Source organism: Malus domestica, chromosome 13 (genome assembly GCF_042453785.1).
Source record: "Malus domestica chromosome 13, GDT2T_hap1".
NCBI classification, from domain to species: Eukaryota; Viridiplantae; Streptophyta; class Magnoliopsida; order Rosales; family Rosaceae; genus Malus; species Malus domestica.
The window spans coordinates 1,647,065-1,672,449 of record NC_091673.1 but is presented as its reverse complement, the minus strand read 5'-3'; the positions used below and the strand labels follow the sequence as shown (position 1 = coordinate 1,672,449).

The 25,385-nt window shown below is 36.6% G+C and overlaps 4 protein-coding genes across 7 annotated transcripts; 2 read left to right on the top strand and 2 right to left on the bottom strand.

The window, feature by feature from the left end:
• Nucleotides 1-169: 169 nt before the first annotated feature.
• Nucleotides 170-2,354, bottom strand: LOC114820663 (nudix hydrolase 25-like). The gene is made up of 6 exons (XM_029091791.2): nucleotides 2,069-2,354; nucleotides 1,690-1,740; nucleotides 1,334-1,426; nucleotides 1,112-1,206; nucleotides 527-638; nucleotides 170-438 (listed from the first exon to the last, which is right to left on the bottom strand). The coding sequence occupies exons 1-6, from the start codon at nucleotides 2,132-2,134 to the stop codon at nucleotides 334-336; spliced, it is 522 nt and encodes a 173-aa protein (XP_028947624.1). The 5' UTR covers nucleotides 2,135-2,354; the 3' UTR covers nucleotides 170-333.
• Nucleotides 2,355-5,547: 3,193 nt separating this feature from the next.
• On the top strand, nucleotides 5,548-13,425 carry LOC103451570 (uncharacterized). 2 transcript variants are annotated; one of them, XM_008390982.4, is made up of 25 exons: nucleotides 5,548-5,896; nucleotides 6,271-6,383; nucleotides 6,475-6,601; nucleotides 6,687-6,785; nucleotides 6,858-6,926; nucleotides 7,025-7,159; nucleotides 7,230-7,298; nucleotides 7,770-7,825; nucleotides 7,977-8,136; nucleotides 8,441-8,608; nucleotides 8,751-8,835; nucleotides 9,011-9,244; nucleotides 9,332-9,426; nucleotides 9,559-9,601; nucleotides 9,783-9,940; nucleotides 10,416-10,526; nucleotides 10,654-10,722; nucleotides 10,851-10,994; nucleotides 11,125-11,199; nucleotides 11,284-11,460; nucleotides 11,583-11,723; nucleotides 11,857-11,982; nucleotides 12,117-12,230; nucleotides 12,488-12,604; nucleotides 12,712-13,425. In XM_008390982.4, the coding sequence occupies exons 1-25, from the start codon at nucleotides 5,780-5,782 to the stop codon at nucleotides 12,775-12,777; spliced, it is 2,868 nt and encodes a 955-aa protein (XP_008389204.2). In that variant the 5' UTR covers nucleotides 5,548-5,779; the 3' UTR covers nucleotides 12,778-13,425. The 2 variants fall into 2 exon arrangements, with proteins under 2 accessions (XP_008389204.2, XP_008389205.2); XM_008390983.4 differs by having other exon boundaries at nucleotides 5,567-5,896; nucleotides 8,444-8,608.
• A 185-nt stretch (nucleotides 13,426-13,610) lies between these two features.
• LOC103451571 (SEC12-like protein 2) lies at nucleotides 13,611-16,751 on the top strand. Of its 3 annotated transcripts, XM_070811024.1 has the most exons (11): nucleotides 13,611-13,930; nucleotides 14,038-14,132; nucleotides 14,339-14,486; nucleotides 14,636-14,727; nucleotides 14,818-14,917; nucleotides 15,205-15,271; nucleotides 15,369-15,489; nucleotides 15,663-15,779; nucleotides 15,852-15,919; nucleotides 16,402-16,553; nucleotides 16,714-16,751. In XM_070811024.1, exons 1-10 carry the CDS (start codon nucleotides 13,658-13,660, stop codon nucleotides 16,506-16,508), a joined length of 1,188 nt encoding a protein of 395 aa, XP_070667125.1. In that variant the 5' UTR covers nucleotides 13,611-13,657; the 3' UTR covers nucleotides 16,509-16,553; nucleotides 16,714-16,751. The 3 variants fall into 3 exon arrangements, with proteins under 3 accessions (XP_070667125.1, XP_008389210.2, XP_008389209.2); XM_008390988.4 differs by lacking the exon at nucleotides 16,714-16,751 and having other exon boundaries at nucleotides 16,405-16,656; XM_008390987.4 differs by lacking the exon at nucleotides 16,714-16,751 and having other exon boundaries at nucleotides 16,402-16,656.
• Nucleotides 16,752-17,172: 421 nt separating this feature from the next.
• LOC103451572 (probable sulfate transporter 3.3) lies at nucleotides 17,173-22,473 on the bottom strand. The gene is made up of 12 exons (XM_008390989.4): nucleotides 21,892-22,473; nucleotides 21,502-21,550; nucleotides 21,060-21,267; nucleotides 20,722-20,893; nucleotides 20,446-20,511; nucleotides 19,665-19,778; nucleotides 19,448-19,564; nucleotides 19,179-19,305; nucleotides 18,540-18,826; nucleotides 18,058-18,328; nucleotides 17,678-17,754; nucleotides 17,173-17,591 (listed from the first exon to the last, which is right to left on the bottom strand). Exons 1-12 carry the CDS (start codon nucleotides 22,297-22,299, stop codon nucleotides 17,394-17,396), a joined length of 2,094 nt encoding a protein of 697 aa, XP_008389211.3. The 5' UTR covers nucleotides 22,300-22,473; the 3' UTR covers nucleotides 17,173-17,393.
• Between the last annotated feature and the right edge of the window lie 2,912 nt (nucleotides 22,474-25,385).

Sequence of the window (25,385 nt, the reverse complement as noted above, 5' to 3'; positions counted from 1 at the left end):
CACTGTTTATTAAAATATAATTTCTTGCAGAGTTACAGGGCTAAAAGGAGCCCTTTGGCCCTCCTTCGGTTGGAGATGACCTAACGACTTGATTCTTCCGAATGGAACTGAAATCTCTAAGATTTTTGCATTCTGATGCTCTTTGCAATCACCATGCCAGGCAAAAGCATTTGAAGCAACGAGTAATTCCACATAGAATTTTATCGATCCAAGTTACAACAACCCAAACATAGATCTAATTACCAGGTTCTCTCCTTATCATTTACAAAAAGCAGGAGCCCTACTCGATCCAAATCCAATGAGGACATAACTGCACAAGCACACCCATGGCGTTCACCATTTTGTCGATTTACATTTCGCAGATAAACTACTTCCGTCAAAGTAGGACTCGAAGGTCTTCATCACTCCCTCGTACGTTGGCCTCTTGTAGTCCACTGCCTGTAATCATCAAACAACCCATATCTGATCATGTCCGTGAAACAGTATTGGGAAAGTAATTGAGTAGAATGATGGTTTTTCATCGCACCTGCTCGATAACTTCCTCAGGGGTAGCCCATTTCCACTCTGCAAATTCTGGATCAGCTGCCCCATTAGCTAAGTTGATCTCGCTCTCATTTTTTGTGAACCTCATAAGAAACCTGCGGTTGCACTAACTCGGTTGTTAGGAAGCAGAAACTTGAGCGTCCTTATTTCCATCCATACAGATTTGTAGCAACACATGAAGCACATTCTAACAACTGGAAGATTACATCAAGCAAGTTCATATTTTAACCGGGAGAGGAGCATGATGACTGAACATTTTCGTGGTTAGCAAGCTCAATATCGAAATTTATCAGTCATCGCAACAAATACAAAGGTATTTCATGTGCCAGAGTCACTACTACACACAGTAAATTACTAGCAAAATGTTTCTCGACAGATACTTCGACTATGCAACAGTACATATCTGGTGACTAACGAGGAAATAATCCTAGCATATCGATCAGACACGTTCAGACAGACAGGAAATATAAGTTTTGGCAAACAAGTTGCAAGCTGAGGAAGGCAGGACTTAAAATTCATGTTGTTTTCAGTTCATCAAGTGTGTGCATGTGAAGGAATAAGGACATGCCATTTTTGTGCTTGCCCGTGCCATTCACCTCCCCACAGACGATTAACTTTGGTCTTCACGGCAGGTGGAAAGTCATAAGTTAGCCAATTCGGAACCTGTCAATATGCAACCTCGTTAATCACGAGCGTGCAAAATTGACTGCAACATCAAGCTGCTCACCCAGCATAGTTATGAAACTCAGCCTAATTCTTCAGTTATGAACTCTATCCAAGCTATACAAACCTCAGCAATAATTTCAGCAGACTCAATCCCCGTCTCTTCTCGTAATTCCCTAATAGCTGCTTTTTTGGGTTCTTCGCCATCTTCAATACCCCCCTGAGAAATGAGGATCCAAAAACAATTCACTTATCAATGTAAAGTATAAATTAACCATAAACCCTATGTTCTTAAAGAAGAATCATTTTCAAGTTTCGACATTGGTTAAGAAGCGCCGGAGTCCCGGGTTTGATTCCCTCCTCCTCCTCCTCCTCCTCCTCCCAATATCGTTTGTACATCAACAAAAGAACATTGGTTATATATGAAGCTCTATCATGGTTGAAAAAGAAAGAGATCCGTTCAGTGTGGTTAGTGGTTACTACCTGAGGCATCTGCCATGCACCCGGAACATTCAATCTTGATCCAACGAAAATCTGCAGTAAAATCTTCAACCGTTAAAATTTCCTCCCTCAAGTATGTTTACTTTAAAATTTACAACCGCTCTTCTTCATCAAAAGATGGTTTACGCAAAACGATATTCTAAACTACTATAATCTACCGCCGTGATTCAAACTCGTATGCAACAACAAGAACAACGGATTTGATTTACTGGGTTTTGTCGCAGAGTTAACATGGTGACAAAATTAGATCAAATCTAACCCATAAGCATGCAAGACCCCACCAAAGAGTCGAAGAATAATTAAGTGGGTAATTAATTAAGTTAATTAAAGAGATTAAGAAGGGAAAAGAAGATTTGGGTACCAGATTATCGGAGTTAATGAGGCAAACGCCCACGTTGGGACGATAACCAGACGGCAGATCCTCCATTTTCCTCTGGTTCTTCTTCTTCCTTCTCTCTGCTCTGCGAATGATTGACCCTCGGAAAATCAAAAGCCCAATCCCAAGAAATAAAAAATAGTGGGGGTTTGGGTTTGTGGGAATTAGTGACGCTGGCTGTGACAAAATGGTGAATCAGACTCTTTATCTTGTGCGCACAGCAACTTACATGATATAAATTCACAATCATGTAATAATATCGCGTTTTAATACAATAATACATTATAAATTTTTTAGCAATATATTAGATAAAAGACACTTTATGGTTCTTTAAGGATTTTTCAATGTGATCAGCACACGAGATGATACATCACGTATCACTATATAAATAATAAGATATGTGTGTTAAAAAATTAATAACTTAAAAGTTTCATCCCAATCAAGAGTACTCTTCTATGCAACTCCCCTCACTTTCTTGCCATGATGGGCGTCTCATATGTAGACATGTGTCTTTTTCTTTTGTGTCTTAATATTTCTCATGAAAAAAATATGTTCGCAAAAAAATTATGAAAAGTTGACAACCTACTGATATTTTATAGGAAGCTTTGCCTATAAATACAAGTAGTTTTAAATTATTTTAAAGAGATACAAAAGTTCAAATTTTTAAAAAATATAGCTAAAAACAAAAAAACTAAAATTTGATATTTTTCATACATGTTTGTAATAGACTTATTACTTAACCAAACCAAAACTACAAACTAACACCATTTATAAACTTCAAACTGATTTTAAATTCGTAAAGATTAATTTATGCACTTCTGCAATATTAGTTTCACAATTCATGTTCTTCTACAAGATCAATTTCACTAGTCATGCTCCTTTGCAAGATCAATTTCATAATTTTTTGTAATATCAGTTTCAAAATTCTATTACTTTTGCAATATTAGTTTCAAAGTTCCAGCATTTTTGCAAGATCAATTTCCAAATTTTCAACACTTCTACAATATGAGTTTCAAAATTTTAGCACTTTTGCAAGATCAGTTTCAAAATGATTGCATCCAACTCATAAAAAAAATCAAACACTTAAAAAAAACCAAAAAATAAAATAAAATCTCAATTGTTCTCATAAAAGAAAAAGAAACATTCATAAATCTAAGAAACAATACAAAGAAGAGGAGGAGAGAGAGAAGAGAGGTACGATGAAGAACGAGGATGAGGGAGAGGTAGGATGAAGAACGAGGATGAGGGAGAGGTAGGATGAAGAACGAGGATGAGAGAGGTAGGAAGAAGAACGAGAGAGAGAAAGAGAGAAGTAATGAAGACAAAAAGAGGATAGAGAAGAATGAGGAGAAAGAGACCCATGTTTCAAACATAGAGAGGTAAAATTGTAAATGCAAGGATAATTAAAAAAAACAACCGTGACATCATGCCACATTCCTCTTTAAAATAAATAAAAAAACTTCGTCTCTTCCTAAAATATAGTCTTATAATTTGACTCTATGTGTAATTTTTCCTATTTTATATACGCTAAATTACTGTAACCATTTTAGGATATTTTGTATCATTTTTGTCCTTGTAGATCAATTTTGTTTACTCACCCAATTCATTAAGTTGGATGAGTAATGTGAAACAAAATATTTTACAAGGACTGAAATGAAATCTTGGTGAACTTCGAAGATGATTTCTGCAATTTGAAGTTTTAGTTGTTTGAATTTACAATAAATTTTGGTAAAAATGGGTAGAGCTCATGGTAAGGAGTTGAGGGCGCGCACATAGGAACATGCCTTTGGTGGACGAATGTGGCGCGTGATGGTGACATGGGACTGAAAGTCAATGACCGAACATGCGCATAGAAAAAAATGAGCGTAAAAACGAGGCAGCGGTAAAAGACAAAGAGTCAACATAGTAAAAGTGGCCAGAAGGGCCGTTGACTTTTGGCACCTGAGTGTCAGAAAGTGCATCTCTCCTTTAATTATCATTATCGATACATTTCCGTGGTTATTCTACTGTCGACCGTAAAAACAAATTTATATAGAACGAGTACATTATATTTTACATTCTCAATCATTAAGTTTCTTGATATTTAGTATTATATTATTAGATTTAGAATGTCGTGAAAAAATGAATTTGTTTTATGCAAGTTGATTGTATTCGTATTCTGTACGTATGGATAATAACTAGAGTAAGACGAATTTATTATCATTATGATGTCATGAGCTACTAACACAAATGATGTATAAGACTATTTTCACATGGATTTTATTAGTGACGGTTTAACAACTCTCAACACATGACCTTGATAAGTGACATGATATTTTAAGGTGGTGATAAACTCCTGTAACTAAAGTACCTCATGTGTGTATAGGAGGCAATGCTAAAGAGATCAAATTTGGAAATTAAATTTACAAACTAAATAACGTGTTACCAACAAGAATAAGCACGTTTATCAACGTGTAATCAATAAACAACTTCCATGTCTTTTAATTTTCAAAATTTTATCTACAAACTCAATCTCTCTAGCATTACTCTCGTATAAAACATTTACCCAAATTATCTAGAAAAACATGTTTTGGACTATAAATACATCGCTTGAATAGAAAAGAGACCCATAGTTGTTATTACATGTCAAATCACCATGACAAAAAGGTTTAAAGTTGTTTACCAAAAAAAAACAAAAGGGTTTAAAGTTAATCTACGAATTATAACATGGATTTGACTGGACTTTCCTTATTGGATACTGAAATAGTATTTGGGCCGGCTGATTTGGAACTGGACTCTCCTCATCTGTTTTTGGGTTCTTATCGTCTTATGTGGATGTGGCCTTTTGGGCTCTTGAAGTTTTAAATCTCTAGTTTTTATTTTCATGTAGACTTTAGAATTTTTTGAAAATGATTTGGTTTATGTGTCAACATTCTTTATCATTGTCAATCATATAAATTTAACTTGTTTGAACGAGAAAAATAAATTTATAAATTCTGATAAAAATTTTACATTACATGCTCTTTTGTTTATATTTATAACATAAGAATTTCGAATTTTCGCGTGGACAAAAGAATTTGGAATTTGAGACTTCCAATTCTCAAGTTTAAATTTCATGTAAACATGTTTAATTTCTAAATTTTCATGAGCGAGAGTCTAAAAATAAAAAAAATTCCGTATTCAAATTTCATTGTTTTATTAAGTTAATTAAACAAGAAAATTTATAAATTCTACAAAACAAAATTTCGTCATTTATATTTTTGTCATTTTGAAATTTCTTAATAATCTTAAATTTTCTCGTCCATATATATTTTTAAATAATATATAACAAGTGGAATGATTTCATTTGCTAAGTCAATGATGATTGGTTGAGTTGATAAAAATCGTTACCATAGCCAAATCAAAACTTAAAAAAGATGGTTAGAATTTTGTTTCCTACAATCTCTTTTCGGTTGATAAATTTTATTAGATTAAACGTTAAAAGTAAGCAAAATTCCCAACACAAAAGATGCAACAGAAACAAGGCGGGACGAGGAAAAGAAATAATAAAGATTCTGTCTTTAATTGGAGCATAAGTTTCCTCTCTCTAGCAAACAATCTGAGAACAAAAAAAGAAAAGAAAAGATTAGGTGAGAGCTCGAATTGGTTGGGGATTTGCGATTTCTTCCGCGAATCCTCCACTTCCAGGACTTCATCTTCTTCGTCGAGACCCCAGAAATGGACGAGGACGTCGTACAGCGAGTCTTCCAAGAAGGAGGCCGCGACTACTTCCAGCAGCAACCCTCCACTTCCTCTTCCTCTTCCTCAATTCTCCAATCGCTTCCTCTCCATGTGGTATGACAGTTCAGACTTTCACCTAGCACTTGGCTTCTTTGTACTTTGCTTTGCAGTTCGGCATTTTTCCATTTTTTTTGCTCGTAATATTGAATTGTTGGAGTGATTTTTTGCCTTGAAATTATGGGTTTTCATGGAATTGGGATTTGTGTTTTGGAGCTGTAATTTTTGTTTCTACTGGTTAGGTGAGATTTTGGGCTTGTTTGGGTTCTCATTTGCTGCTTGCGGGTTCAATTAGGAAATGAGAATTCTAGGAACTGACCTGAATCTCGAAGTCGGGTTAAGATGCCATTACATATATACATTACTTGAACCTATTCATTTCTGATATTATATGAGATGCCCTAATTACTGCTGGTGTTGAGATGGTGCAGTCTTTCGATCACGGATATTATTTGCTAGTAAAGTCTATCCAAGAACTTAGAGAGAAAAAAGAGGGCATTGTAACAGTTGGCATTGGTGGTCCAAGTGGTTCTGGTAAAACAAGGTATGTATAGAGTTTTATGTAGGGCAAAAAGCATTCCTTCTCGTGTTTGTCGTGGTGTTAATTTTTATTTCCATTTTAATGTTTCCTGAAGCTTAGCAGAAAAGGTGGCATCTGTTATTGGTTGCACTGTTGTGTCAATGGAGAACTATCGTGATGGATTTGATGAAGGGAATGATCTGGGTTCAATAGATTTTGATATGCTGGTCAGAAATCTTGAGGTTTGCATCCACTTCTTTATTGTCATGTTTCTCATTACTTGATTATGTCTGTGAACTTAGTAAGACATGCGTATGCTGAAAACAGGATTTGACAAAGGGTGAGGATACATTGATTCCAGTATTTGACTATCAACAAAAGAAACGTGTTGGTTCAAAAACAATAAAGAGTGCTTCATCTGGGGTGGTAAGTTTGTTTGGTCCTCAACCTGTATGATTTTCCTTGATTGTTAGGTTCTTATCCTCCCCTTGTCTACAGGTAATAGTTGATGGTACCTATGCTTTGCATGCAAAGCTTCGCTCTTTGCTAGATATTCGAGTTGCAGTGGTAAAATCTTCTTAATCCTATTTGGTTTGTCGGGGCTTCTAGAATATCAGTTAACAGAAAATTGACATGACAGTTGATATGTGTTTTTGGTATATCAGGTTGGTGGTGTTCATTTTAGCCTTCTATCCAAAGTTCGATATGATATCGGAGATTCTTGTTCATTGGATTATCTTATTGACAGCATTTTCCCATTGTTCAGGAAGCACATTGAACCAGACCTTCATCATGCACAGGTTGGTCTTTGACTGATCTTACCTTTGAAATTTCACTGTTAATTCTCAATATATAGTATTTATTTTGCAGATTAGGATTAACAACAGCTTTGTCTCATCATTTAGGGAGGCAATCTACAAGCTGAAATGCAGGAGTGAGGTCTGTATGTGCCTTATATAATTTATTTCAATGGATATTGGGTCCATTTAAATTTCTCTTTTGGCTATATGATTGGGTGATCTGATTAAAGCCTGAAAAGACCCTCTTTCAGTGTTTAACATTTTTTGTATTATCTTAACTCCTTGATGACATTAACTTGCTTAGAGAAAATGGCTTTTGTACTGGCCCACTTCTTTTTTTTTTTGTTTGAGAAATAAACTGGCCCAATCTTTTTAAGATGAATGCATATGGTGGAATCAAGTGAGTTTTTAGTATGATACAGCCTATCAAATCATTTTAACTGTAATGTGTATGTGTGTGGGCAATAGTGTTGTCAATTATAGTGTTGTTTTTCCTTTAGCTTTTACTGGTGCTCCATCTTATTTCTTGAAACTTTAGTTTGAGATAGGGTGTTATTCATCACCCTCATGCTTTCATCAATATGACTTACATTTCACATTTTCATTACAGGCAGCAGAGGGGCATTTTGCTTATGCCTTCCAAGGAGGTGAACCTCAAATAGATAAGTGAGTTTGGGACTCTGGTGGATGATTGTTATATATATATCTTGTCTATTTCTTTTGATGTTATAGAACTAAAGAAAAGTAAATTGTTTTTATTCCTAAAATTTTGAATTCTACTGCAACTGAAGCTTTTGCACAATTTATTTTCTTTCAGTTTTATTGAGATGTATCTTAGGCCTCCTTCAGCGAGTGAAGAAGCACGGATAAATGATTGGATCAAGGTGCGTCAATCGGGTATAAGATATTATCTCTCACTGGGGGACCAGAGGATTGTTGACAAAAATTTCATTATCAGACCAAAAGCTGAGTTTGAGGTAAGAATTATTTTCATTGGTTTCGACTATAGTATGGACACTAGATAATACACAAAGCCACTGATCATCGGGATATACTTTAGGTTGGTTCCTCATCTATCTACATTCTGTTTTAGGGTTTATGGTTCTTATGCAAGCTTTCTAGTCAGTGACGAGCAAATAATAGGGTTATTCTTTGGGGATTTTAGATGAGATGTCTGTTTATATGTGAAATTTTGTAAAGGCTGACTCCTTGCATAATATTACTGTAAAGTTTCTAGATGTTTAATAACTCTTATCTGTTTGCTCCTTTTAACATTGAAAGCAGGTTGGAAGGATGACCCTGGGTGGGTTACTGGCTTTGGGATATGTTGTGGTTGTTAGTTACAAACGAGCATCAAAATCAGTTGATAATGGCAATGCTTCCTTGTCACTTGAAACCATTGATTCCCTTGGTGAGACCTTCATGGTGCTGAGGGGCACAAATAGAAAAGTATGAACTTTGCATTTTTACTATAGTCGTTATAGCATTTTTTTTGGTTTTGAAATGTAGGAAATATAGATTCTGGAACCTGAGATATTGGCTTGTCATTTGTTAACAACTAAACGTTCATTTGTTTCTTACTCTTGTGCAGACAGTTGGAACTGAAGCATTGAAAATGGGTATCACTGAGCCTTGGATCACTAAATCATATCTAGAAATGATTCTTGAGAGCAAAGGTCGGAAGCTAGAAATAGCTCATCTTTTCATCTTTTTAATTCCAAGTTATTTTTGTATTTTTGGTTTTGAACCATTATGCCTGCACCTTTGGTACTAAGACACAAGGGTTTGTATTGTTATTTATCTCTCTCTCTGCTGTGTGTGTAACGTAGATCATGTTTGTTCTTGATGCAGGTGTACCTCGCCTTAATACACCACCCCTTTTGCCAAATACATCTATGGCCAGTGATCAGGACAAAACAATTGTTGCACCAAGACCAATTCGCGTTCCTCCAAACCTTGTTACTCGGCTTGAGGATCTATCTCAGCCATGGACTAGATCTCCAACAAAATCTAAGATGGAACCTATATTAGCAACATGGCATTTCATCTCATCTGATCCTTCCCAAGCCGAAAACTCAACCATAGGTAAGTTACTTTGACTTAGAGATATATATCTTTCTTGGATGTGTTACATCTGTTTGTGTTTCGACTTCTCTCATGAAGCAACCACAGATCCATCCTCTTTCAGGGATACCATGCAACTTGCTCCAATGCCTGACTCGTATGACTTGGATCGAGGATTGCTTCTTGCTGTGCAAGCAATACAGGTAAGGAGTGAAGTGAATAAGGAATTGTCTGAGAGATTTCCATGATGAAAACTTAAAAGTGTATAAAAAAGACCAAACTTAGTAGTATGTTTTTGTTGGAATGTACCTTCATACATTATTCATCTTTTTCAGGCATTGTTGGAGAATAAAGGGTTTCCAGTTATAGTTGGAATTGGTAATACAGGCTTTATCTACTCTCACCGTCTCTCCTTTTTGTGTTTTCTATTCCATTCTGTAAACAGAAAAATACAGTCCTAATTCATTTCAAGAACTGTTATTTCTCAGTACCTTTTACCATTCCAACTTAATTGAGCTTGAAGTACGTCCTTATGTTGTCGCTGGTGTTGTCCTTCTAGGAGGTCCAAGTGGTTCTGGAAAAACTAGTTTGGCTCATAAAATGGCAAACATAGTAGGATGTGAAGTTATTTCGCTTGAAAGCTATTATAAATCTGAACAAGTTAAGGATTTCAAGTATGATGACTTCAGCTCGCTGGATATGTCTTTGCTTTCAAAAGTAAGGTTTGATGACTGGATATTTTTTTACTAGTTTTGTATTCTCTTTTTAGTACAACTCTGGGCCATATGGGATGGCCAGTCAGATGATTGGTATAATTGTGCTAGACAATAAAATGTTACCCCATGAAGAAACAGAAAGCATGCCTTGTTTTATATTAGTTTCTTCCATATGCCCATTATGTTTATGTTTTTTGAGTTACCATGTAAAGTTCATCCCTTAGTAAGCCCTTAAGGTTGTTGAAGCCTTGACGGTCATATTTCCCTAATTTGTTTTTCCAGTTGCCAAATAACTGCCAATTTGATGGCTTATCCTTTTGACCTTTGCTGAATCACATCTTAAGTTACAATTTATGATGGCAACAGTGAAAATATGATTTCATTGACTTCAAAATTCACAGCGCCAAATTTAGATATACTGTGTGCGCCTGGCTTTCTTGTTGCAGTACTTAGTAGTCTTACATTACCATTTGCAGAACATTGATGATATAAGGAATGGTCAAAGGACAAAAGTACCTTTATTTGATTTGGAAACTGGTGCTCGGAGTGACTTTAAGGAACTTGAAGTTTCTGAAGACTGTGGAGTGGTAAGTTATCAGACAGGCTTGACAGTACTCCCAGAATTTTGGCTTGTTCCATTGGGATAATATTTTATTGTTCTGTGTTTTCCTTTAAACAAATCTATTAGTTTATACTTTGTATTTTCTGTAACAGATTATTTTTGAAGGAGTTTATGCTTTGCATCCACATATCCGAAAATCACTTGACTTGTGGATTGCTGTTGTAAGTATAACCCCCACTGTACTGTTAGAGCTTTGATATCTATGTATTCATTGTGTTTCTAAGTCAGTTTGAGCTGTTTATGAGAAAGACTGACCAGGAACTATCCATTGTTGTTTTTTGGTTATCAGGTTGGAGGTGTTCATTCACACCTCATTTCTAGAGTTCAAAGGGATAAAAGTAGAGTGGGGTGTTTTATGTCCCAGAATGAGATCATGATGACAGTGTTTCCAATGTTCCAGCAGTTCATTGAACCCCATCTTGTTCATGCACATGTTAGGACTTTAACCTTATTAGAACAGTAGTTCAATTGTCGCCATGTGAAAGAACTTCTTTTACTGCTGATATTTGGTTGCAACTTTCAAGGGCTAAATCTGGTGTTCGTTTCTCCTTATCTTAATGCAGCTCAAAATTCGAAATGACTTTGATCCAGTGCTTTCCCCTGAGAGCTCATTGTTTGTATTGAAGAGTAACAAGCAAGTACGGGAATCATCTTGCTTCTATCTTGATCCATAAAATTTGTTTTGCACCTAACATATTCTAACTTTTTCCGTTTACTTACAGGTGGCATACCAAGATATTTTAAAAATACTGGATCCTTCAAAGTTCTGCAGCTCCGTGCAGAATTTCATTGATATATACTTGAAGCTTCCTGGACTTCCCACTAATGGGCAGTTAACAGAGGGTGACTGCATTAGGGTCAGAATATGTGAGGGCAGATTTGCATTGCTGATACGGGAGGTTTGTAATGTGTCCTATATATAGTTTGCTCTTTTTGTTAATAAATACAGTGTTTTATCTTTCCACCTACGGTATACACTTAATTCTTCTATTTTTCTTTTTCCCGAATTTGGTTTGGTTAGCCTATAAGAGAAGGAAACTTCATCATCCAACCTAAAGTGGATTTTGATATTAGCATTAGCACAGTTGCGGGGCTTCTTAACCTTGGGTATCAAGCCGTAGCTTATATTGAAGCATCTGCATTTATCTACCAAGATGGAAAGGTCAGATCAACTTCTATGAGATTTATCTGGTTTTTTTTTACATATATACTTTCTGGAAAGTACTTTGTCTGTGGTTGTAACATGTATATTTTTAGTTGGTGTTTAATTTAGAATTGGTTCTGATTCTCTTTAGATTTTGGTTGAGGTCGATCATCTACAAGATGCCCCAAACCCTTACTTGCAAATCAAGGGGGTTGATAAAGATGCTGTAGCAGCTGCAGGGTCAACGCTTAAACTGGATGATTCATATACTACGAAGGTTTTTGCCTGTACTTACACTGCAAAGTTTCTGTTCTTGCATGGTTTCGAATTCAGAATTCTGGATGAAACCTTTCTTCTTTTTCATTTTTGGTTACATTTCATCTGACTTGGTAGTTGGTTTGTTTGTTGTAGAGCTATCTTCAAATAGTTCTGGAAAGATTGCCAGCATTGGGAAGAGGCTCAGGTGGAATTCACGCTCAGCAAGCTGCAAGGTTGCAGGAACTTGTGGAATTTATTCAATCTCAGGTATTTTGCTATCAAATTAATGGATGGCATCCCATTTATTTTTGGAATTTAGTTGAGAAAACTGTCACAACAAATACAGTTGAGGTAACCATTGATGTCCAATGGTGGAAAAAAAAACTCACACGAATTATGCTGACTTTAGAGACTTGGCAGACTTTGTGAATGAGAGAAATAATGGCATAAGCCAACGAGAGAAACTCATTCTTGCAATTCTGCATTTCTAATGTTCAGTGAAAATATCATGGTGTAATGAACAGGGCAGCAGTTCAGCTTCTGAATCCTCACCAATCAGGGAAGTTTCTCCGGTTGAAGGAGTTATCGAAGACATCCAGTCAAGGATTAGAAGACTTGAGCGGTGGCATACAATCAATACGGTGCTTCCAATACCTTATTCCTCACAAAGTTCTGGAACTACTATTTGTCCATCTGTTGGATAAATAGGTGTTACTTGTGCTAATCCGTTCGTGTGCTTCTGTGACAGGTACTATGGACATTTTTAATGTCTGCGCTCGTTGGTTACTCACTCTACGAAAGGAAGCGTCAATGATGTCGTTTTGTTTTCTGTTTTGCGTTGCAAGAAAGAGATTTTCGTGTTGCACTGATCATATCATCTTCACTGCGGCTGCCACAGAGAGCCCCTCCATCTCCTTTTGCGGGTTCAAATCAATCGCCGAATACCTGAATCTGAACAGTAACTTCCTAATTACGGTTTCAGTTTACCTGTTTTTCGGAACTAGGATCGATTTAAGTCGCAATGAATCAATGTATTAAGTGATCCCTTCTCCGGGAATACTCTGATGAAGATGAAAATTACAGGCGGAGAATACACATCCATATTTTTTGTGGCTAAATTTGTGTCCAGATTATTTATGGGCGGCCCCATTTACTCTGGCAGACGGACTTGTACTGATTGCAAAGAAAGAGCCTTCGCGCTTTGTCTTGAACCCACAGCCAAATTTGACCACTGAATGTGAAATTAATTAGTGAAGATAGAAGGAGGACTTCCTGAGTTGAAATCTCATAAACGATAGTCGAGTTGATATCAACTCGTTGATGTATATATTGGCTATAACAGATGTGCATTTTTTAGTATAACATTGTTATTTCAAAATTAAAGTTGTAACGATAGTTTTTCATTTATGTACGTAACAATTTTACACATATGCAGAAGTAAATTATCAAAAATATTTGTTCATATCTCAAAATGTAGGACGTAAGAATGCTATTTTTGCAAAAGGATATCCTAATTTAAATTCTGGATTAATTTATTTTTTCATCAAATCTAAATAATTTTTTGTTGGGAAAATATAAATTTTAAAAAGGGAGCTTATTTAAAAAAAAATATATATATATATATATATATATATATTATTCAGTTTGTCTGTCATTTCTCAGACAAAGATCTGATCCGAAAATCCCAAGTGCCAATGGACACTCCCAATAACTACCAGAAGTACGGCGTCCCTTTCTACGCCGCCGCTTGGCTTCCGGGTCTCGGCAAATCTAAACGACCGGACCAGGAAGACGACGCCGGCGACGACAAAAAGGAAATCGAGACCCAGACTGAACTAGCCCAATTCGATTCCAGCCAAAACTACGTCGTTTTCTCCGGCGGTGGCGGCGAGGGCCGCAGCGGCGTCCCAAACGCCATCCTTATAGCCCAATTCGATCCCGCCTCCGTTTCTCTCTCCAATCAGCCGGTAATACTTCAATCCCCAATCCCACCCTTCCAGTTTTTGCATATATGTGGTGTTGCATAGATTTGCCTGGCTGCGTGTAATTGGGTGTTTGGTGTTTGATTTTTCAGGTGGCTAAGCTCAACACTGGCTCCAATTTGCCGTATAGAATGGCGGTTCACCCCGCCGGTAGCGGCCTCGTTTGTTCTTTCCCTGATAGTTGCAGGTCTTTTTTGTTCAACTTTCCCATCTATCTGTCATACTGAAAGCACAAGATTCAATCTTTTACTGATTTGATTTATCTTTATTTACCTATTCATTTGGCTTGAAACAAGTGAAACCCAACTCAGATTTACTATTTTTTTCCATGATTATATCTTCAGGTTCTTGAGCTGTAGGATGCTATAAGGGCATATATATTTTCTTGTGCAGATGGTTTGAATTGGAGGAAGAAAGCGATGAAGTACCTAAACTGGCATTGAGGCAGTCTGAGAGAGTGCTGGAGCAATTGCAAGATGTTGGACAACAGTTAGCTTTGGCGTTTGACAGAGACGGTTCCATGCTTGCTGCTGGAGGCGAGGTATGGACCATCCTTCACCTTTTATTTTTTGGATTCAATTACATTTGTTGAAATTTATTAGTATCTTACAGTTTTATTTTCTGGATTGTTTTTAGATGTGACAGTGGATAGCATACCGTATAATAATGCTCTCCTTTGGTGCAGCACAGGATGGCAAGTTAAGGGTTTTCAAGTGGCCTAGCATGGTAATTATTCTCGATGAAGCTAAAGCTCATACTACAATGAAGCAATTAGATTTCAGGTCGGCAATATTGGTGACATTGAAAAACTTACTTTGTATGTCTTTTATTTGTGAAGTCGTTGCTGATGATCTGGCTTGGTTATCTTGCAGCCCTGATGGGAAATTTCTCATCTCCTTAGGAGATAGAGGCCCTGGTAGGGTGTGGGATGTAACTTCATCTACCGTTGTAGCTTCTCTACCAGCGGAAAGGGTTAGCAATATCTGAAATTCTTGCCTAAATAAAAATATTTGATATCCAACTTTAAGTGGATGGAAATTATCTTCGACTTTGTAGATTGACATGGGTGCTTGTATTGTATTTAGTTGTATGCTTATTGAACACCGACTAAAAAATATGTCGAGCCTCTGACACCTATATCTCTGCATTGTTGCGAATCATTAACCTACATGTCTGTTGTTACCACTTGGTCATTAAATATGAATTAGAGGTTCCTCATGCTTTTCTTTTAATGTAACCAATGAGTATAATACATGCAGGATGAGGTTTTTTGCGGATGCAGATTTTCTGTAATTGATGATGGGGTTCATATTTTATATATTGCAGGTAGATAAAAAACAATTCATCTGTTTTCTCGATAACTGCCATCGCTCTACCTTTGTATGAGTTTATTATTTTTATCTGTACCTATTGTATAATATAGATAAATCGGGAAGCATTGTAACATGGAACACGACCACTTGGAAGAGGATTGGATCAAAGACCATTAGTAGAGACATTATTTCCGCCTTTGATGTTTCAGCTGATGGAAAACTCCTTGCATGGTAAAATTTATATTAGAAGCTTACCGTTAACATTTTTGGAGATGCTTTTCATATAGTGCAATGTGTCAAATGAGACTGCATTTCATATCGTTTGAGATCATCAGTTTAACAGTACTTGCATTGATTTTCTGGATAAAGGAGAAAATTAACACGTTTGATCGATGAAAATGCAGTGGGACAGCTGTTGGAGATCTTGTGATAGTAAATCCAACCAGAATGCGGATTCATAAAGTGGTTAAGAAAGCACACATGGGCTTGGTAACTGCATTGAGTTTCTCTCATGATTCAAGGTAAACAACGTCTCAACTTTATGCGTCTTCTACCCCTTGAACTGTTAGTAAAGTGTGTGGTTTTAAATACAGAGCTTTGGCTTCGGCATCCATGGATTCAAGTGCAAGGGTGTCCACACTTGAGGTGGAGAAGAAAAATGGTAAGTGCATACCATCATTTTTAGTTGGATAATTCAATCACATGTCGTCACTTTTCTTGGAAATTGTGGAATTGCTATTTACAACCTAGTAGAATCATCATGGTAGAAGAAAACCTAACCAATATTTGGAGCCCGTTCTGGTTGGTCATGGCTCTGGTGGTACAAGCAACTAAATTCCAACTCACTTCATCCTTTATGCTATCTAGGAACTTAGAAATTAAAACACCAACTCGGTATGAATAAATGCAAAGTTGAAACAATAACTAATTCTGATTTCAACCCTACAACATTAGGACGGTAACAGGATGATTAGGATCACCAGTGCTGAACTTTCTGAAATGTGAAATTTGAGTCCATTATTTCTACCCGAAAATGCCTAAACTTCTTTTGTTTGTATGGCGGGACGAGTATCGAGTCCCTTAACGTTGTTGCATGTTGAGTTCATTAAGAATGAGACATATTTCTCTTTGGTTTGGTTGCAGGAGGAGTGTTGAGCTTATGGGTCATCATACTCATCATCCTGATAGCCATTGCTGCATATTTCCAGAAGAATCCTGACAAGTTGCCTTCGGCGTTGAAAGGATTTTAAGTTTGCAGAAAACAGCTTCATGGTTGTGAATAGTACCAGGATTGACTTTTTAGTGTAAAAATATGGTTTTTCCGTTAAAGTGAACAGTACCAGAAGCATTTCGTTAAAGTTCCCTAAATATGAGAAAACTAATGAAAAATGTTTGAAACTTTGAGTTTTAACAATAAGGACAAAATAAATGGTAAAGTAAATAGTATCATGATTATTTTTTAGTGTAAAAATATGGTTTTTCGTTAAAGTGAACATTACCGAAAGTTTTTCATTAAAGTTCTTATAAATATGATAGAGAATTTTGTCTTTGCAAGCCTGTTGTTATAGGATAAAAAAATTGGATAAATAGGACACTGACGAGTTGGGCTTGGGCCCATTCAAGCCCATCTCATTTGAAGCTGAAATTATCCATTTGTGGGCGCTAGCCTTATGATATGGTTAATGCATATCTCACATCAGTCTTGTAAGCGAGAGGTTTTAGGTTTGAATCTCAAGAATTTCGAATCCGCAATCAATTTATCCTTTCGCCATCTTAGTGTAATATATCATTCATGTAAAATAAAATAAAATAAAAGTGTATGCATGAGTTATGGAGGAAACTTGAACGAAAATTTTAAGGAAGTGATAGTAACACATGTTTTGTTAGCAACGATCAAGATTAAACGAGGGTATATAAGAGGCTGAAAAGGACCAAATTAGAAAACTATTTATTTACATAAGGGGAATGAACGAAAACGACCCACTAAAACTGCATGGTGGTACAGAATTACAACCTAACTTGACAATATTATTGGTCACCAACTAGGAACTCGTTACCAAAGACGGCCAACAGCCAAAACTTGGAACGTGTGATGCTGCTTAACTCGGGAGTAATTAGGTTTAGTTAATGATTAATTAGGGAACACCATTGGCGATCGTCTCCATTTCTTCATCGTACGTGTTTGAATTTGACGATGCATGATTGTTCTTCATTCCCATCGACAGCGACGCCACTGCCTCTCCGACCGACAGGTAAAGCATGAACTCTTCGCCTCCATTGTTCACCTTCTGCAATTTGTCCATCACCTCCGCCAGTGGATTTACCAGCACCAGCTGCAATTATTTCATTATTTACTGTCCATTTTACCGAACATCCAAACCAACAACAACATATGTAGACATCAAATCTACCAACTTACCTTAATTCCCTTCTTTCGGATTGATTTCCTTATATCTACGAAAAGTGTGATCCCAGTTGTGTCTATTGTGCTCACAGCTGAAAATAAAGGACACAAAGGAGCCTGAGATACCCAATTGGCGGGAAGAACTTTCATGCAACAAGAATGTCAGTGTGTCCATATTTCAAGTTACTCACGCATTGTCATGCAAGAAAGTTAAAATGCATGAGAGAGTACATGATTGGTTTGAAATGCAATGACATCCCAACCATGCACTGCCATGTTGAAAAGTTAAAACGCACTAGAGCAAGTGATTGATTTAGAATGTTGTGACATCCCAGCTCATGTAAGTTTCTGTTTGAAAGAGGATGAATTGATGCTCAAGGTTAACAAACTTTTACCTGACATGTCTATAACAACAAATCTAATGTTTGAAACCTTGTCCTCGCCGCTTTCTTCTTCTATCCATCTCAAAATCCTTTCATTGAGATAAGTGGTGTTGGCAAAGTTGATTGAAGCTTCGATGAGTATGATTAGGAAACCAGGCACGCTCACTGCTGATTCCTTGTACTGGTGCAGGTCTCTGAATACGTCCGTCCCGGGTATGTTTCCCAACACCACCGTCCTCGGCCTAGTCACTTGCAGCAAAACCTTGAAAACCGATATCCCAACCTGTTCATATCGTCAAATTTATCTATAATTAGGGTTTCATCGGAAAATATGCACAAATAGAACTGGCTACAAACTTATTCGAAAAGGACACTTTAAACAGACAATAACTGAGCACTAAACCGTGGTTTACATACAGTTTGTTGTCTAGTGTCTTCTCAGTTTGTAACCGGTTCTCGATAGTTTATTTACGATTTATTGTTTGTTTAGGTACCGCGATGGCGAGGCCATGTTGGACTGAGATAAAGATGACTCCCAAGAAAGCACAGATCAAGACAAGGAAGTCATATTTGTCGATCTTCCAAATGTGGAAAGCAGCTGGGACATCAATGAGGCCGACCACGGCAGTGATAATAATTGCACCCAGAATTACATTGGGTGTGTAGTGGAAAAGAGGCATCAGAAACAGCAGTGTCACCATGACTGTCACCGACATTACAATGTTGGACAACGCTGTCTTTCCTCCAGCATTGTGATTCACAGCTGATCTTGAGAATGATCCTGAAATGAAACCCATCACTAAAATCAAAACTTTGTTATCAGATTCTAGGCTTTTCTACTATGGACCGGAGCATAGCATGCGTCGGGATTCTTGGTCGTTGGATCTGTAGCCATTGGATCCTTGGCCACACATCCAGCATTTCTTTCACCTGATCCATGTTATGAGCCGCTCCATTCTATAATTTTTGCCTTACAACTCACGTTGCAGTTTTGCACGGTATAAGTTGACACGATGAAGATGAAATTTTACGAGTACCAGCAAGTCCGTGTAAACTTGTTCTCGAGAGAGTCTGAATAGTGTTCTTTGTTTGATATTATTAATTTATGTGATCTGTAATCAATGAGTGTTAACCTGTTGTAATATAGCACGAAGTGATGGAGCCAACAACGTTCATGATCCCAATTGCTATCATCTCCTTGTTTCCATCCACTCTGTATTCTCTTATACTAGCAAAAGTCCTTCCTACTGCAATACCTTCCTATAAATTTGATATAAAATCAACCAATCAGTCAAACCAATCACGTATTGATACTGTAAAAAATATATCGATAACATGTCATTATTTTTCATTATTACTAATAATATTGACACATTATCGATAATCGCAGAATTCAACTTACAGTGAGGGCAATAATGCCAGTGACAATCCCGGTCTTGATTGCAAGTGCAAGGTGGGATCCATGAAAAACCAGCATGTTCCATGATGGTGGGTTCAGTCCTTTCTGTAATTCCCCAATCTGCCAATAAAGAAAACCCCAAGATAATCATTATCTCAGAATATGGTGTGGGTCCGGATACGGATGGTGGAGTGTTGGTCCCAGCAAACAAACAACTTACCACACTGATGCCGTGGCGATCGGCTTTGAATGCAAAGACAATCACAGTGGAGAGGATCACAGACACCAGAGGGGCTCCAGCTGAGACCCAGAACAACTTTGGCTTCTTTATGCTCTGCATTCCATGGCAAGCAGCCCAATGTGAAGGTTAGTCAAACAACAACAAAATTTTATCTCACTAAATGAAGTCGGTGGTATGAATTCTCAAACGCAACTACGCTTGGTTATCCTACTAAATTAGTCAAATTTGTCAATTCTTCTTCCTCCTCAAGATGGACTTACATGTAAAGAAGACACTGATACCTTGGCATCCGAATGCAAGAATTTGAATAAAGTATTTGATTGCAAATTATAGAGGTATGTGGCCATTTGGCCAACAGAAATCATGGTGGAGTGGTAAAATAACGCAGCCCAATCCAATATGATCATGAAAACTGTTGGCTTCAACGTCGATGTTATAGTCATTGTATTTGATTTCCACATCTATTAGATCTTTTATTTTAAACTCTATCATTTTATTTTTGTGTCATTCAATACTACGGATCATTGAAGAAAAAATTGTCGTTATAATAATCAGGAATTGATGTTAATACTTAATTAATGAAGTTATTAAACAGAGCTAGTATGCATGTTGAGAACATGTCAAAGTGGCCATGGGCAAGTGGAGAATATTGTCATGCTGGTTTTAAATTTTCAAACATAACAATGTGTGATTAGATTATGATACCGTCAAATCTAAAGCGAAGATAAGTTTTAAGACAACAGTGGAAAGGAGAACATACAACGTGTCTTGCGATTAGGAGCAACACAAGGAAGCAAACGCCCATTAATATGGTTTGCCATGACCACTGCACAGAGAAAGCACCCAAATTAGGCAACGAGAAAAGAACACAAATATGATTAATATACCGAAAGGTACATTATCTTCAATTTTGAATAATATCTTAGTTGATAGTTATCTACTGAATGATAGCTGAGAAAAGCTAAACACTGTATTAACAGAGTAATCACTGTTCGAACTGTTTTATTAATTTGCTGTGTTGTGTTTAATTAATTACCTCCTTCCGTTCATGAAAAACGGAGCTCAAAACAGGGACGATTGCCATTTTCTTGGTGAAATGTTTGATTCCAAGGAGGCTCTTAAGCTGTTGCAGAGAGACTATCACCGCAGCTCCGGCCATGAAACCAAGAAGAGTTGCCTTCGAAATAAAATCGATTATAAATCCAAGCCTGCACACATCAATCTTAAATCATTTTGGGTTCTTAAAAACAAAAACGCAAAATTATAGCAGTTCAGTTGGTTAAGAGCATTCAATTTATGACGCTAAATTTCCAGGTTTTTGATCCCCCCTCCTCAATGTCGCTTGTATCGAAAATTAGGTGGGGGACCAATTACCTTAATAAACCTAGGGAAGCTTGGAGGATGCCACTAAAGAAGGTTGAAGTGAAGGCAAGTTGGAGGTACAAGCTTGGATCTTTGGATGGAGATACTTCTTGCATGAGCATTGATCCCATGATTAGAGAAGCAATGGAAACAGGTCCTACTGCAAGATCCTTTGAGCTTCCAAACACAGCGTACAGCAAAGGAGGAACGAAGCTTGAATCTACAAATTCCATTACAACAGTTAACAAATGCAACAAACAACAACAAAAACAAAGCCTTATTCCACTAAGCGAGGTTGGCTGTATGAATTCTAGAAAGTCACAACGCTCGAATTTGCGCCCAAGTCATTTAGTTAACGAATGCAACAGAAATAAAAATTGAGAAAAGGGATAAAGAAATTTCAATCGATACATATGAATACGTAAAGAAATACCACAAAAAAAAAATTACTCACAGAGACCCACAATTGGAGGTAGATTCGCAAGCTTAGCATAACTGATTCCCTGAAAAAATAAATAAATAGAGATTTATTAAGAACAGAGCACATGTAGACAAGGCAATTTTCTGTCTCTCTCAATTACTAATGTACGGGAAGGGTGATTCAAACTTGGACATAGAGAGCTACGCACTGTCTTTGCTCATTGTTTTGGCCAATCACCCTAAGACGCTGACCTGATCGACTAAGCTAACACTCTGACGTGACCAACTGACTTAAGACATTGATCTTGTCAACTAACTTAAGACACTGAATAGGCTAATGGGCCTAAGACATTGTGCCTGAACTAGCCTAACACTGTCCAAATCAAAAGTAAAAGTAAAGATTAAATTTTAATAATTGAATTACCTGAGGAATGGCTAAACTGGCAATGGTGACACCAGAAATGATGTCTGATTTGAGGAGCTTGAAGCTGTAATTAGGGCCCCACTCAAGGATTGGAAAGACATACTGCGCTCCAAGAATCCATTTTTTCTTTGGTGGCTGACCTTTGAATTGGTAGAGAGGGTCATCTGGAAAGAAGGTTTCTTTGAGCCTGGCCAGCAGCTTCCGAAAAGTGCTTCTGTAAGGCGGTGGAACCACCTTGTGCACCTCCATCCCCATTGGGATTTCCATGCAGTGGTGCTGCTGCTGCTGCATGTCCATGGTGGGCTGCTGCTGCATGTCTATGGTGGGCTGCTGCTGCTGCTGCTTCTCGATATTTATCCTTGTGGGAGAGCAGCAGTCCTTCATTTTATCATGTGAAACTTCTCCCATCAATCAACTTTCTCCAAAGAACCGCTATCAAACAAATTACTACTACTAGCCCCCACAACTTTTACTAATTACTGCTGATGATAAGACTAATTATGTTTAATTCTCTAATTAATCAGCTCACCTATCTCTATCTGATATCTCTGGATACCTGCACATATATGTACATTTAAGCTAAGCTAGGCTATTGGGTGGTCAAACAATAAAAATGAAAAATATATAGGGAAGAATCTGCAAAAAAAAAAGTAGAGGAAGGAGACGATAAAAGGACAGCTTATAGGTAGAAAATATTGCTGAAAAGTACTAGACCTGATGATTGGAAAGCAAATACCTCTCACTGCCCATTACCCATATATATCTATGTGTGTGTGTGTGTGTGTGTGTGTATCTGTATCTATGTATATATGCAGTAGTGATTTAAGTTTGAAGGGAAAAAGATTGATGGACATTGGAGAAGGTTACATAGAGGAGTGTGCCATGCAATTTTAGGGTTGGGTGGAGAAGACGATCAGCAGGTAATATTCGAGGGATATTCTCTGTGTTCTTGAATATCATCAGTTTGTAGAAATAATTACAGGGTGGAAGAAGACGTGTAAAAAATGGTGCACACTTGGCCAAACTGTATGAATTTTACGTGGACGATTGCAGCTGCTGGGCATGTTCAATACAAACGCACAAGTTACAAACTTTCAATCTCTCAGAAGGAGTAGAGGAGAAGAAGAGAGTCGGTGCTGCTGTGTGTATAATATATAAATATATAGATATACACACGTTATATTATCACTTTATCTGTAATTCGGTTTGGGTCGGTAGCTTGTTCTGATCAGGATTTAGCAGCCTAGCACCATTCTCAAATTATTTGTCTTCGCATAAATTTTTTGATTCGTTTGATTTTCTAACCTAATCCACGGAGAGTGATTCTAAACCCAACTGATTTTCTAACCTAACCTAAAAGGAGTGGGATTTCAAATCGAGTGCAAAGAAGAAAATGATCTAACCAATTTGATTAAACCCCAGTACATTATTTATCTTTAACTTAATTTATGATAAATAAGTACAGTCAAGAACATGTTTAATTATGACGTGCCACAGTATGTGATGCCAAAAACTCCATATTTGTATCTTGTGCAACAAAAAAGTTCAAAACTTTCTGTCAGTTTTATTCCATCAATCACCTTTAATTTGATTTCTACTTACTTACGACAAATATTTGTTAGAACTTTGGAATGTAAGAATATTTAGATAAGTGAACAGTTTAACTATTTGTTTCGATAAGTAAACAGTTTAACTACAGCTACGAGATTTCCACTAAAAACATAGACCTGCAAGAGCCAACTTTGTGCTCGAAAGAAACCAAAGGAGATGAGGACAATACAATGTGATTTCTGGTCGGGGCTAGGAAAATGTATACTGTTTTATTTCAGATTTTCATACGTAAAGTTACTTATTTATGGTTTGCCAAAAAAAAAAAAAAATTACTTATTTATGATATAACTCTTTCTTGCCAACCACCGTTTGCGTATGAACAGACAAAAGCTCACAGGTTTGAGAATTTTATTCGCCCCTTCCAAAAGAATAAAAACAAAAATTTATTTGTCATTTTATAAAGGAAGTTTTAACACAACACTTACGGTACTGTTCACTTTTAACGAAAAACCACATTTTTACCTTTAACTGGCACTATTCACTATACCTTTAAAAAGACATTTTCATTAAAAGATAAGTTTTTTTGGACTTTTCGTTAGTTTTCTTTTTTATAAAAAGGAATTATTATTAGCACTTCAAAAATCTCATTCTACACTCTAAATTTTATATATTATGAAAGAAAAATACACTTATGAAGAGTGTAGAACGAGATTTTTGGAGTGTCAATAACACTTCCCTTATAAAAATATGCATGGGTTTGCTAGAATATTTATGAGATGAGCCAAAATATAATTATATGATAATATATCTGGTGAATCTACCTCAATGTAAATTCTAAATTAATTAAAACACGGGACAATTATCAAAAGAAAAAAAGTAGGGCTCTAGAAACACATACCAAAATTCATCCTCCTCCGGTTGGATGCAATTCACTTACGAATTCAAGTAATCTACAATCCACTTTAGAAGTTGTTGAATTTTCCATTAAAATTCGAGGTACTAATTCTAATTCAGGAATCATCCTCTATATCTTGTCGATACAAAGGCAGAATAATTAGTATTTCTACTATGGAACTAGATGCAGGGAAACGTGTAGATAATCAAACCCTAGAGAAATTAAGGATCAAAACCTTGTTGCTTTCAAAGAATACCAGGAAATCTAGCAAACCCCATAACCATAAGTCTAAAGTAATTGGAATATATGAAGAGCAAAAAGGTAAGGTTTTCGAAATATCTCGAATCAAATAAATTTCTGAACCAAAAATAGGAAAATTCCAAAATTTAGGGTTGAAGCAATATTCGGCTCAGACCCCGAGTTACAACTTGTGTGGCTTGAAAAATGAACTCAACATTTACTGCATAATTTATAATTAATCAACTTCAATTATTACAAGTTATGGGGTCATGATATTTTTATGTAATATTTTTTTTTTCCGGGTTTATATCATGTTGTCAACAAAAGAAAAAAGGCAGCCTGACCTTCGAATACTAATTACATGTTTGCAAACTAGTTGAAAGAGATAAGAGCAACTCCAACGTGGGAGCCCTCTCCCCAGGCTATTCAATATTCAATCCAACATGTGAACAGTAACTGTCATTAATGAATAGTAACTACCTTTTGCATCTCCACCGTTGTACTTGAATAGCCTGGCAATAGGCAATAAAATATAATTATTTTTTTAAATAATACAAAATAATTTTTTATTTGTAATTTTGGATAAGATTTTTAATCGTTCTCGTTGCGCCACATGTTATTATCCGAAAAGACAATTATTGGTGATGGATTTCGATAAGATTTTTATTCAATGATGTTGTGTCATGTGTCCTTACTTTTTTAGAATCTTTGAGGATATATTTCAATCAGATGTCATTACCCGAAAAGACAATTACGTATACCCATTATCTTTCACTATCGACGCAGAATAAAAGCAGAGAGAAAGCGA